Raw genomic sequence first — 12,454 nt, forward strand, 5'->3', positions numbered from 1 at the left:
CGACTCTCAGCCTGAGGAATGTTCTTGATACGTTCTTAAAATTTTGGTTAATCTCACCCTCGACGTTCTTATAAAAAAGGTTCTTATAAAAAAAAACAGAGTGTAGTTTAGTTCACTAACCATTCCGTGTTGTATTGATTTTGTTGCAGAGGACAAACTCTATGTGATTATGGAATTAATTGAGGGAGCTCCCCTGGGAGAACACTTTAATTCCTTGAAGGAAAAGAAAACTCGATTTTCCGAGGAGAGAATATGGCACATTTTTATTCAGGTACATTAAATTAAGCCTTCCTTTCAGTCACCGTGTTTGCATGAAGCTTCCTGCTATTCTGTTTCATTAGATTTTCCGACCCCTCGTCGGTTCACTTGATCAATTGGTCAGTAGTAATGGAGCAGAGAATTAACTCTGCAGTGTATGTTTAAGTGCTAAAGTGAACCCTTGAATTTCCCACTAAGCGTTAGCCTTAGTAAGGAAATGGGAGATCGCACGAGGCAAAGAATAAAATATCCGACCTCGACGGGATTCAAACCCACGACCGCCGGATTTGATCGTCCGTTGGTCTACCGACTGAGCTACGAGGCGAGCCGAGAGCAAGTCGTGAGTGATTATGGTGGTAATTGTGGCAATGTGAATATCCAGGTTCGTCGGCCGATCTGTACAACTTTATTTCTTTTTATTTTCGTTTGTGTTTAGATTGTGCTGGGACTGCGATACATTCACAAGGAGAAAGGCATCGTCCATAGAGATCTTACACCAAACAACATCATGCTGGGTGAAAACGACAAAGTCACAATCAGTAAGATATCTGTGATTCTGATTAGTTTATTTAGGATGAGTCAGCGAGCCATCTGGAGAGTGTAACCCAATGTGACAACATTCACTGAATTATCGCAAAATTCCACTTTAAAAATAAACTATACATGGAATGGTTCAAAATCTAAGAATTGTGCCAGACCAGATACGAAAAACCACTAATATACCACCCAAAAATATGTGGAAACGTATTCTCCATCTAATGCAGTGGCACCAGACCCCGAGGAAAGGGGAAAAATATGCTGACAAAATTACACTTGAAAACCTGTGTAAAGCAAACTTCAGCGAAAAACACCTAAATAGTCCTGATATGAAGTATCCCATGATGACACGCGACCCTCTACATCATTCCCTCAGAATATTACTTTCTGACTAATTCGTCCCCATGTCACTCAGTCGTCGGAAATGACATTATTATCGATCTATTGATTTCCTCTTTGTGTTTTGTGCGGACGGACAAAACTAATCTTGCTGTGTTTTTGTCTTGTTTGCAGCTGACTTTGGCTTGGCGAAGCAGAAAAACCCAGACGCGAGTAAGATGACGTCAATGGTTGGAACAATATTATATTCATGGTATGTGATAATTTTCGTTTGACTTTTTCATGCAACTCTTCAAAACCGATCAAAATAGTTTTGACGGAAGTCATTTCCCTCAAAATGTATATGTGAGGACCGTTTGAATTTTGTTTCTATGTATTTATTTTGCAGTCCTGAAGTTGTTCAAAGTCAGCCTTATGGTGAGAAAGCAGACGTGTGGGCGTCAGGCTGCATTCTCTATCAAATGGCGACCCTTCAGCCACCGTTTTACTCGTCAAATATGTTGGCTCTAGCTACTAAGGTACGTCACTTATGATTCCAAGTGCCATTCCACATTATTATCACATATTTGACATATGCTGCAAATTCGGCATGTTGTTGTCATGAGATTTCCACCCCTCGGCAGCTGTCATTGACCTCTGCCTGTATACACCAGTCGCGATGTAGAGTATTGGCCATTTGTATTTAAACATGGCGTCAGTGGAGATTGGACACGAGCTAAGCGAGGCGCGCGAGGCCTTCTGGGAAGGGACGAGAGTGGCGCACTCTGAAGGATTGAAAGGGAGAGCTTTTAATACAGATCATTAGCAATTTCTGAGGAAGCGTTTTCAGGATTGCAGTGGAGAACTATTTGAAAATGTTCAAACCATGTTCTCAAAAGGTAGTAAGTTACATTAATGAAATGTGTGTACCTTGTTTGCAAAGTAAGCAAATTTTATGCGCCAATAATATATTATGGGCCAATAATACAATTTGTGGTAATTCCGCTAGTTTGGAAGCCTGATAGTCTCTGGCTGTACCGGTGGCGGTGGAAACCGTAAAATGTTAATGTATTTGTCTTGTGTTTTTAATGCAGATTGTAGAAGCTCAGTATGACCCTATACCTCCTGGACAGTATTCTGACAAAGTGTCTGAGACGGTTTCAAGGTAAACTGTCGAGTTTCATGTCAGTACAGCGAGTGTCTCGTTTCTTTTGGACTACGAGTAGTCCTTTTACAGAGGGATAGTAAAGCGAGTGAAACACGCGGGAAGATTGCTTCCCGCGAGGAGACACGAGAGGAAGAGAAAATACAAGAATTTTTCTCTTCTTCCCGCGCATTTTCTCGCTCGCTCGCGTGTGTCGCCTTCTTTACTGTCCCTAACAAAAATAAGGGATTTCTGGTAGTCTAAATTTTTAATCTCTTCCTAAAGCGTTTGATACTTATTACTTAATTCCGTCGTTATTTTTGATGTTAATCTTGTTTCTGTTTAGATGTTTGACAGCGAATCCCGATGAAAGACCAGATATTGTTCAGGTACGCTATCCACTACTTTCGTACTATATTTTATAGCTAAGTCAAATATAAGCCTGGATCAAATCAAACTCGTTGTTTTTCGTGGGATGAAATCGCGATTATTTCAGATGTAGCTACTAAGTGGCGTAACGTACTTAGGATAACTAACAAACGCTTGGCGAATCTGATTTTATTTTTCAGGTCGCATCTATCATCAGTGAAATTATGTTGGTTTATGTGGACAAACTAAGATCTAACGAGATCAGTTTGGAAAAGAAGCTGGAGAGAGAACGCAAGAGAACCCAACGGTACAGTGAAAAATTGAATGCTGTTTAAAACATTTGGAACGCGTCATCTCGTTTCCTTGATCAGCTATTCCTTTCAAAATCGATCAGTTAAATGTTTTCAGTTATTTGAAGTAAATTTTTGAGGTTCCAGAATTTAAATTTCGCAGGAACAATCTGGCATTCGATTTCCTTTCCCCCCGTTCAAACACTTAATACGCGCACGTTTTGCATATTCTCCGGTACGGCAAAAACAATCTGTACAGACTTCTATGCTTCTTTGTTACGCAGTTTTGTTTGAGACAAAAACTGCTTTCCATGCAATCAAACATGAGCTCATTTAACATTTACTTTATTGCGTATTTCAGACATTACATCGAAGCCACTCGCAACATGCAGAACTATCACCGCCTCTTCTATGCATCACAAGAACGCTACGACAAATTAGTGAATCTGTCAAGTAGTGGTGGCGCCGCTGGCTTTCGGACCGTGGACGCCGCTGAGGGCAGTGACACTGTCTTCGAGACAGCAAATGCTTTAGCTGAATTACATCTAAACAAGAACGGTGTTTATAAGAATGGAGATCCAGAGTCTGGGCATCAAGTGGATTCTGGGATTGATATTGGAGACGTTCAAGCCAATGGGAACCTGGGATCTAATACGGGATCTCCGGAACAAAATGGCGCCACTAAACTTGGTGGAAATTTGTCCCCAGGTTCCTCTCGGCGGCAAAGAACGCTTAAGCCTGTAACTGAGAAATCTAGTAAAGGGGCCGTTGACAAAATGGCTGTTAGTGGAAAAGATAAAGATAAACCTTCGCCGAGTGGTAAAAATGCCACAGAAAAAGCGTCAAGTGGCAGGACCATTGTCGAAAAAACAAATTCAAACTCTTCTGCGAGTAATTCGCATGTTTTTGCGGTACCTAAGCCTCCCGGACCTCGTAAGGGCGCGCGGAGGCCACTTCATGTTGACTTTGCGGTCGGCAGTAAAGCTGGGACATCAAATGGTACGAGTGCTAGTACCGTGACACATGGCGTGACTTTATCCGGGATTTCTGCTTCTGGGATAAGCGACGCTTCGTCCAGAAGATCACAGAGCAGGTTGGTCATCATGCTCAGTCTTGTAAGTTGCTCTCAGAGGTGACTGGGTCTTGTCGGAGCTTTTTCGAGGGCCTGTTTTCTCTAAATGGGTCCCAATGCAATTAATTTCTTTCATGGTACAAATCTTTAGACTAACCAATTGCTGTTGATGCCTTAGTTCATTGTACACTAGCATTGAGCAAGATGGAAACAAATTGAAATTTTGAAGGTGTGCTGAAAAATGCGGCGTCCCATGTTAATGGTCCCATGGTTGCGGCCTAGAAAGTTCCTTATATTTGCCTTCATTTTTTACATATCATCAGGGCATTATTTGTTGGTTTTAGCCTTAAATAAGGCCAGGGTCAGAATTCAGGGTAGGGGGAATGAACTGCTATGTAATACTTTACGTCGCTCAACGATGTTGTTCAGTTTTTACTTGTCATTGGAGACCTTTAGATTCCAGTAACTTATTCCTGTACGAGTATCACTACTATTTGACGAAGTTGTTTTGAACGATGCCCTCTTGTGACTCTTGAAAGACGAGATCACGACGTTCCCTTAAAACTCGTAGTAAAATGACGACGGCTATCTCGTTTTCCCGCCAAAATGACACTGGTTCTTTGTCTATTGGAAAACCTCGTACTCGTAGTCACGTACTAAAATCTAGATGTCTCTATTGTCAATTTTAGTTCCTCAGTGGAGATGTACAGACGGCAGACTAGCGGACAGTTGAAAGCAAGACCTCGTACGTATTCAGCATCTTTTCTTGTGTTATCTTAATCTTGTTCTCCTTTTCATCTTCTTCTTGGTAAAGCCACTTCTTTCTTCATTTCATCTTCTCTTCTATATCCACTCATTCCAATATTTCAAAGAGCAAACATCTTTTATCTGCTCTCGGTTTTTTTCCAGTGAGCTATTTTATCCAAGAGCACTTTCTTGCAGAGGAGCCCAGATGTGAACTAAATTTACCCATATAGATGCATTGTATTGATGTTCCAATTTTCTTTCTAGCGACTGCTGCTGCTACTCTCAGTATCTCTCCGCGTAAAGTTCGTCAAATAAACGATCCAATCTCTCAAATCCTCAATCAGCTTCACAAAATCATCTTCATAACACAGGTATGTAAGCTAGTTCCAATCGACATGCCTTATATTCGCGTTATTCATTTAAACGGAAAACGATCCCAAGTGGCGTTCTAAACTAAATACGCGTACACGTGGTCAACACGTGTACAATTAATTGAAGCGCATGATTGACAGCTTGTAAAAGCGCCTTATTCTACTTCTGCCAAAAAGCGTTCTGGTGTAAATACGTTATGTTTGAGAAATGATACACTTCGAGCTAGAAAAATCTGCACATCTCTGTCGAAAGTTTTCATGTTGTTGTTTGGTTTGTGTTTCTGAGTTTCAGAAATTCGCACAGCATGCGTTTCAACAGTCTGAGAAAATCTGTATATTCAACCAATCACGAGAAATACCAGAGCCAATCGCAATTTTGTTTACGAGCGGCTTCCCGCGCTTTTCGCCGGTTACACGCGTTTTGCCGCGCTTGGCGCCGATCACATGGTTTGTCTTCGAGTTCTGATTGGTTAATTGCGTCACTACTTAACATTCTTTTATTGAGCTAGTTGTGGCTACTTTAAGTGGTAATACCACCTACGTTAGTAGACTGCATGACTTATTTATTTATTTATTTATTTATTCTGAGTGATTTGTTTGTTTGTTCATTACAATTTAATCGCTGAAGATTAAAAGAAAATAAATATATTCGCAAGCTATAATTACAAGGAGTCAGTAAGAGTCCGAACCCGACATTGGCGGGGACTGTTGCTGTAGTTGGTTTCCCAGTGTATTGTCTACTCTTTATAACTCTCCTGGTAACGTTTTTATTATTATTTTTTTCAGTTACCTCCAACGCTTTCACCGAATCCTCAAAGAAGAATAGTAGAACAATTCAAGAGAGCTTTGTTTGCGCCGCAACACAGCTCCTTCGTCAATCTCAAAAGTGAAGTAAAAAAGGTATGGTATGATAGATGTACTATTAAGTGAGTGACACAGGCAAACTCGGATAAAGAAATCCGAGTGCTCCTATCAGGAGTCGAACCTAAGACCTTCCGATGACTAGTTCGGATGCTCTACCACTGAGCTACAAGAGACTCGCGGGGGCTAATGCTTTAAACTACAACCAGTTACAATATGTTGTTACCTTTCGCCTTGATCGCGTCTCCCTCCCTTTCCCACCATTCAATATTGTTTAGAAAGTTAAACACGCTGCAAAAGATGTCGCGTTCCTTGCGCTATCCAACATTGCACAGGGGGTAACAGGGCGGGTGGTCGAATTATAACACTCGTTGCAGGTTTATGTGACTAACATCCTGCATGGTGCTAGGATTTGAGTGTTCTAGCAAATCAAATCCTAGCAGATGCCTGAAAAGTGTATGTTCTCCACACTACAGCGAATTTAACAATTTTCTTATGTCTGTCTTACAGGTAATCGAAGGCTCACGAGAAGTCATTGATCTCAAATTTGGTTTCGGTGATCCTTCGTTCCTGCATCATCAACAAGACACGGCTGACAAATTAGGTAAGTGGATCACGGATGGAGGGCTGGTTGAGACTTTGGTCTACTCTGCGTTTTTCAGGCAGGTTTCCTGTATTCCTAACCTTCCTGTCTATTTCTGTTTTGTCAGTGAGCGGGGTAAGCCTTGAGTCAGCGGACGCACAGGAAATCGGAATAACGTATGAGATGATGCAGGTTAGGGAGTGCTCTTGGCAATAATCTTTTTTTCCGTTACACGAGCAATGGTGAATAACGTAATATGCACATGGCCTATGGCACAAAATTGAGGCGTCTAAAAGCGCAAAGAAAATCGACGTTTGTCGCTATTACACATGGTACTCTCCTTTCGTCTGGATTGGTAGCAGTGTCTTCCGTAAAAGAACTTTGTCACGCCGATTTTGATGGTGTTTTGTCAAAAATTGCTCTAAATTTTCAATACAACTGTACCTAACCTTTCTTGTGAGCAACACTACTCATATAGCACCAAGAAGAAGATTTCTAGTGAGTTCTAGCGGGAAGAACAGCCTTGATAAGTTTTAAGCGATTTTTGCATGGCAGAACGGTACTGAGGTCTTGAAAACGCTGGCCAATTTTTTCAAGGTGCAATCCATATTCATCCTGCCCACCGTGGCTAAAGACAATTATAAATAGTTTCACTGCACTGGTCTAGTAATTTTGAACAAACCTGGGTTGTGTTTAGGTTGGCGTTGGTGAAAGTGACTTTTAGCTTCAAAGTATTGTTAACGATAACTTAAATAGTAGAGAGGCCGGCGAGCGAATTGAACTATAACAACCGAAACGTTCTTGGCTGACTCACTCGGTGGACGTATTTCTTTCCGGTTGCCTCCTTAGCTTGCCGTTCGACCATCAAGAAAAGGGGCAAATGTCAGTGTAGTTTACAGGAGCTCCTTCAAATATACTAAGGAATTTTGAATACTTTATTTTGTAGAATATAATTGAAAACGTTCTAATGGAGAGCGGTTATTACGACATGTCACCATGCGCCAGGTGAGATATCAACTGCAATATTATAGAAATTTTTAATTTAAACAGTTGAACAGTCAAAGACTGACATAGCATTTGGAAATGTTGATATTTTACGGAGTGGGAAACCCTGATTACTCGGAGAAAAACCTCTCGGAACAAAGAGGAAAACCAGCAGCAAACTGAACCCACGTTGATTAGTTCGCCTTCGTAGCAAACGTTTCCGTGGGATTTTGTACGTTTTTTTTTTTCGTCCCAATTTCCGCATGGTCAAAAAGCGAAAAATGGACAAAAATCCACGGAAACGCTCCCTACGCAGGTGACTAATTAGTTCGGGAATGGAGCCCGATTCACAGAGGAGGGAATCTAATTCTCCTGACCCGATAAATGACGTGCTGCGAGTTTTTTGATCGGCTTCAAAAACAATCCTGGAAATGAGTATGTCAATAGAGTTTGTAACAATTATGCTTTTGTGAACGTTGGAAATTAGCTTACGAGAAAAACACCGCATACTAATGAGGAGTGTTTTATCAGCTGATAAAACACCGCGCACTAATAAGGAGGAGGTTTATCGATATAAGGTCACTGCACGTGATGTATTATCGACCATTTGACAAGTCAATGGACTTATGAATTATTAATGAGTTTTTGAAGTGATTATCGAAGCAAGGCAATTTCACGGATGTGTTCTTTGTATCGTAACTCGCTGTTATTCCCTCAGAGAGGCGTTGGGCGACGATCTAAACAATTTAACGCTGTTTTGTCCTCTTCTAACTTCTCAGTGTGTCATTTTGTCCTATGAGAAAATATTTTTGATGCCTCTGCCACAATTTCTAATCTAAGTATATTCTTGTTTCAGAAACCGGACTGTTCCATTGGGTCCTATTGGTACGGGGCCGACATGTGGTGGGAATTTAGGCCCCTCCAAGAAGGGTGCTGCCTCTTAATGGAATGAAATCCTTTAGTTCAACCAAAGTGGCGGTATATTGAAAACCAGTCATTGGTTTCCAATTAAAATACGCTCTCGTGATTGGCCATTAGCTAAAACCACTCAAGATTTGACAGTCTTCATCGCTTTGATTGAGAAAGTCTTGACATAAAATTAAGGTGTTGACCTCGATATTGATGTGATGCTGTACACACTGAACTATGAATCCATGTCATCATGAACATCTATCTGTTATAGAGTGTTTTCACGTGACGTCACGGCGGCCATGTTGGTGTCCCAAACTAAACCTATGGGAATTGAACTCTATTTTTATGCAAATACTTTCTTTCGTTACAGTAAACCAATATGGCTGGTAGTCACGTGAATGAAAACGCTCTATAGGAATGTCGTTGGTTTGACAGTTGTTTGTAAATTTTTAAGGGGAGGGCGTGAAAAATGGTTTCTATTATTTTAACGTGTGGTCGCGAGATGGTAGGAAAAGAAAAGTTTCCCTCGATCGGTCGGCATTTAAATTTGGAGCCATTTTGGGTGGAAAGCGGATTTCATTAGTTGTAAATTTTTTTGTACAAAACGAAACTAATTTATTTTTCTAGCAGACATGCAATTATTTAAGAAGTGATAGGTGTACATGGCAAAAAAGAAGAAAGTATATCTTAAATTGCACAAGAGTGCGCGAATGTTTTAATAGTATCCAAAAGCTTAGAGGGATATTTACGTTTCCCTGCTTGGCGTGGAGGAAAAGTTGAGCTTTTCGTGTTGTCGCATTTTCTGCTTTCCTTGAAGGAAATCCCATAATTTTTGCGTGGCGATGGCCTGATCTAGGCAATGTCTTTGGCTGGTTTACAAATCAATAAAAATCGTTGATCGATCGGAGACCAATTCATTGGATAATTGATATCCGTTGGTTTTGGTCAATCAATGGTAAATAGTCCCAGGTAAAATCTCGCAACTGCACTGATTTCTAACAATGAAAACTGTCTTTTTCGTATTTGACATATCGTGGCGATATTCCATCAAAGTAACAAGCATTATTAAAAACTGAATCATTGTATAATGCAATTCCAGAGATATGATTGGCTTAGCGGCCATGGTATATGAGCCATTATACCATGCCCGAGAAATAGCAGCCGTTAAATTGTCTTCTGGTTGTTCTTTCATAGAGAAATCAGCAAGATCTAGCAATAATTCTTGATTGTTTTTAATAAAACAATTATTCCACTCGCGCTTGTTGGATATGAGATGATTATAGCCAACTCGGCGCCATGCGCCTCGTTTGCTATCTATCATCTCATATCCAACGCGCGCTCGTGAAATAATTGTTAAATAAAAGTCCACCATATGAGTCGTAAATTTTACTGTTTTGATCATGCTGTCAATTTGCAGTATCAATCGATTAATTTACGCCAGATTGTTATCGATTCTCGGTGAACATCGTAAATCATCATCGGACCGCCAGTCTGGATTATTCAAATTTATTTAAACCAACCAGACATATGACCTAGATAGCATTGACTGCTCATTTCAAACAGCACTGCTTAATGGTGCTAGATAAGAAATTCCTTACAATGCACTTTACAGTTTAAGTGTGTTTTTTCTCTCAACGGCGAGAGAGTGTGATAAATTAAAAGCTTTTATAGGCTCACAAGTTTTAAATTTGTGCAAAATATACATTTGGCAACAGATTTCAGGGGCACACGGTTTATTTTGGTGGATAACTGTTTGGGAGGCCTTACGCGCCTCAGAAATTCGGATTTCGCTTTGAAGAATATCGAAGTATTCAGGTAAAATTTCAGCCCAAAATTTCTCAGCCAATAACAGCTCGTAAATTCGTGGAATAAGATTTCGTTTCCAAAAACGTTCTGCAAGTGTAATTTTCAGCTAGACAAACAGATGAAACTGTATTATCTGACACAGATGTGCCTTGAAAATGCCAAAACAACGATGTTGGAACACAGGAGACAAAAAATACTTTGCCTAAAAGTTCTCGTTCGTGCCCCTGAAATTTCATGTGCATTGAATAGATGAAGTAAGAGTGAACAGATGGTGAGTGCAAGGTGTGAATTAATCTGTAAATTGGAAATTAGCATTATTTTATTCTGATTTTAAAATGAAATAAAATTTTGATTTAGAGTGGCCTTTTCATAGTGAACTGAGTCCGAGTGTAGTTTGCAAGCAAGCGAGATGTGGAAGCGCGGCGGTGCAGTGGTTAAACGCGGTATTAAATTGTGTGAGTTGCTGGCAACGGTTCCTGCAACCCAACCATTGCGAGACACGTTGAAGGAAACATTACCGTGCAACAACTCTCTGTAACAGAAAGCAATACCAACTTTTACACGGTTGCGAGGTGCGTTATTGCGCAATGTTTCGTGAGTAACAGGGTGTAAAGCTTTGATTTTCTGCATTTTTTTTTCGTCAGCTTTCATCCTCTTTGTCCTTTTGTGCACAGATGTGGGTACCGAAAAACCTTTGGGTGGCTCTTTTGCAGGTGTTTTTCTTGGGCTGGAAACGGATGACTCTCGTGAACGCGTGATGCACGCATTAGAGAAACTTAAAAATGATGGAGGTAACGCCCGTGCGCCAAAACTCAACACAACACAGCGTCAGGAAAACAACACTTTGTAATTTCTCGCAAAGAGAGCGGGATTCATTTGAGTGTCGTAAAATCAAAGGAAAAAACAGCGCAATGAACCAGTCAGAATTCCCAGCTGACGTCAAGCGGGGGAAAACGGGTGTGACCAAGCCACGCTTGCTTTTGGTTTTGCTTCTCATTGGCGCTCGTTTTGTCAACCAAGGGTGGAGGGGAGGAGGGGTGTAAGACACCTGTTTGACCCACTCGATAGTTTACAGTTCCTCTAATGACCTCTAATCGTGTAGTAACGTCGAATTTACATTTTTATAGTGCTGTTCATGTCAGCATATAGCAAAGTTAAAAAAAAAAAAAAAACGAACTCAGGATTTCAGCATCAAGTACATCTTTAATATAACATTTTACGTGAGTGGTGCATTACATCAAGATAAATGTCTCTAAAGAAAGCCTAGTGTCAAAATGATTAAGCAGAATGTACGATTTTCACTATAGCGAGAGAATCTCTTTTCTGCAAATAGTTGCAGGGATTAATTTAAAATAAAATAAAAATATCAGCTAGATATTAGTGTTTTGATTTCACGGATTCGGAATCAGTCAGTGCCAAGACGATTTCTGTATCAAAAGAATCAAGGAAAAAGAAAGGCTGATTTTTGTGATTTGGCTTTCTTTCAGTAACACAATAAACGTTCTAGCTTCATGACCGGTACAGTGCAAAGTTTAGTTTTTGATAAAGCACCTTATAACAACAGTCCACTTCACAAGCGAATTTTCTTAACCTTTATCGTTTCCGCGCGTTTGAATCTCGACAGGAACTTATTCAATGCTGATTTCTTCTCTCCGTGTTTCACCTCCTCGGCCCATGCCTCACCCCGTTTAAAACTAAAGGTCACGTGACTGACAGCGCCCCCACTCACGGAAGATACATCATCTACGGTCTCTTCAACAAAGGACGCGTCACATGGCAACCCGTTTGATTGACAAGTGACAAAATTGACAGCGGAGGATGGAGTCAGATCATTGAGGAACGATGCCAGGTGGTTGTCGGAGGAAAAAGACGGTTGAATCAGCTGCTTCTCTTCAGTTTTGATTAATTCCTTTCCTGTTTTAGTATTCCAATGTTGAAATGAACGTTTCCTGGTCGCTCTCCCATCTTCATCCGGAACCCTCAAGTTATTGTAGCCGCACTCGCTTTCCATATTCCGTGCTCTTTTTTTCTGGCTGCTTCTAGTCCATGCCTTCCCTCTCACACCTTCCATCGGTGCAACTTTGTTTCTTGAAAACAGCTTCTTCCTCAGCTCGGGTCCAGTCACCTCATAATTCGACCCCCGTTTTGATTTTCCGAGGCAAACTCTTTTGTCGCGCAGCTCAGCTTCCGAGCTGCCAATAT

The 12,454-nt window shown here is 40.8% G+C and overlaps 1 protein-coding gene across 4 annotated transcripts in view; it reads left to right on the plus strand.

Annotated features, from left to right (window-relative positions):
• LOC146486506 (serine/threonine-protein kinase Nek10-like) overlaps window positions 1-10,613 on the plus strand; it is a 28,771-nt gene extending 18,158 nt beyond the window's left edge. For all 4 annotated transcript variants that reach the window (XM_085101318.1, XM_085101327.1, XM_085101346.1 and 1 more), the window contains exons 27-41: window positions 150-271; window positions 695-797; window positions 1,309-1,387; window positions 1,523-1,652; window positions 2,208-2,278; window positions 2,604-2,646; window positions 2,827-2,933; window positions 3,278-4,009; window positions 4,678-4,733; window positions 5,000-5,106; window positions 5,893-6,006; window positions 6,478-6,571; window positions 6,678-6,742; window positions 7,497-7,555; window positions 8,391-10,613. In XM_085101318.1, coding sequence (XP_084957444.1) covers window positions 150-271; window positions 695-797; window positions 1,309-1,387; window positions 1,523-1,652; window positions 2,208-2,278; window positions 2,604-2,646; window positions 2,827-2,933; window positions 3,278-4,009; window positions 4,678-4,733; window positions 5,000-5,106; window positions 5,893-6,006; window positions 6,478-6,571; window positions 6,678-6,742; window positions 7,497-7,555; window positions 8,391-8,478 — 1,970 coding nt within the window. In that variant the 3' untranslated portion in view covers window positions 8,479-10,613. The remainder of the gene's footprint in view (window positions 1-149; window positions 272-694; window positions 798-1,308; window positions 1,388-1,522; window positions 1,653-2,207; window positions 2,279-2,603; window positions 2,647-2,826; window positions 2,934-3,277; window positions 4,010-4,677; window positions 4,734-4,999; window positions 5,107-5,892; window positions 6,007-6,477; window positions 6,572-6,677; window positions 6,743-7,496; window positions 7,556-8,390) is intronic.
• Window positions 10,614-12,454: the final 1,841 nt, after the last annotated feature.

Source organism: Pavona decussata, unplaced genomic scaffold (assembly GCF_977016875.1).
Source record: "Pavona decussata unplaced genomic scaffold, jaPavDecu1.1 SCAFFOLD_21, whole genome shotgun sequence".
Taxonomy (NCBI): Eukaryota; Metazoa; Cnidaria; class Anthozoa; order Scleractinia; family Agariciidae; genus Pavona; species Pavona decussata.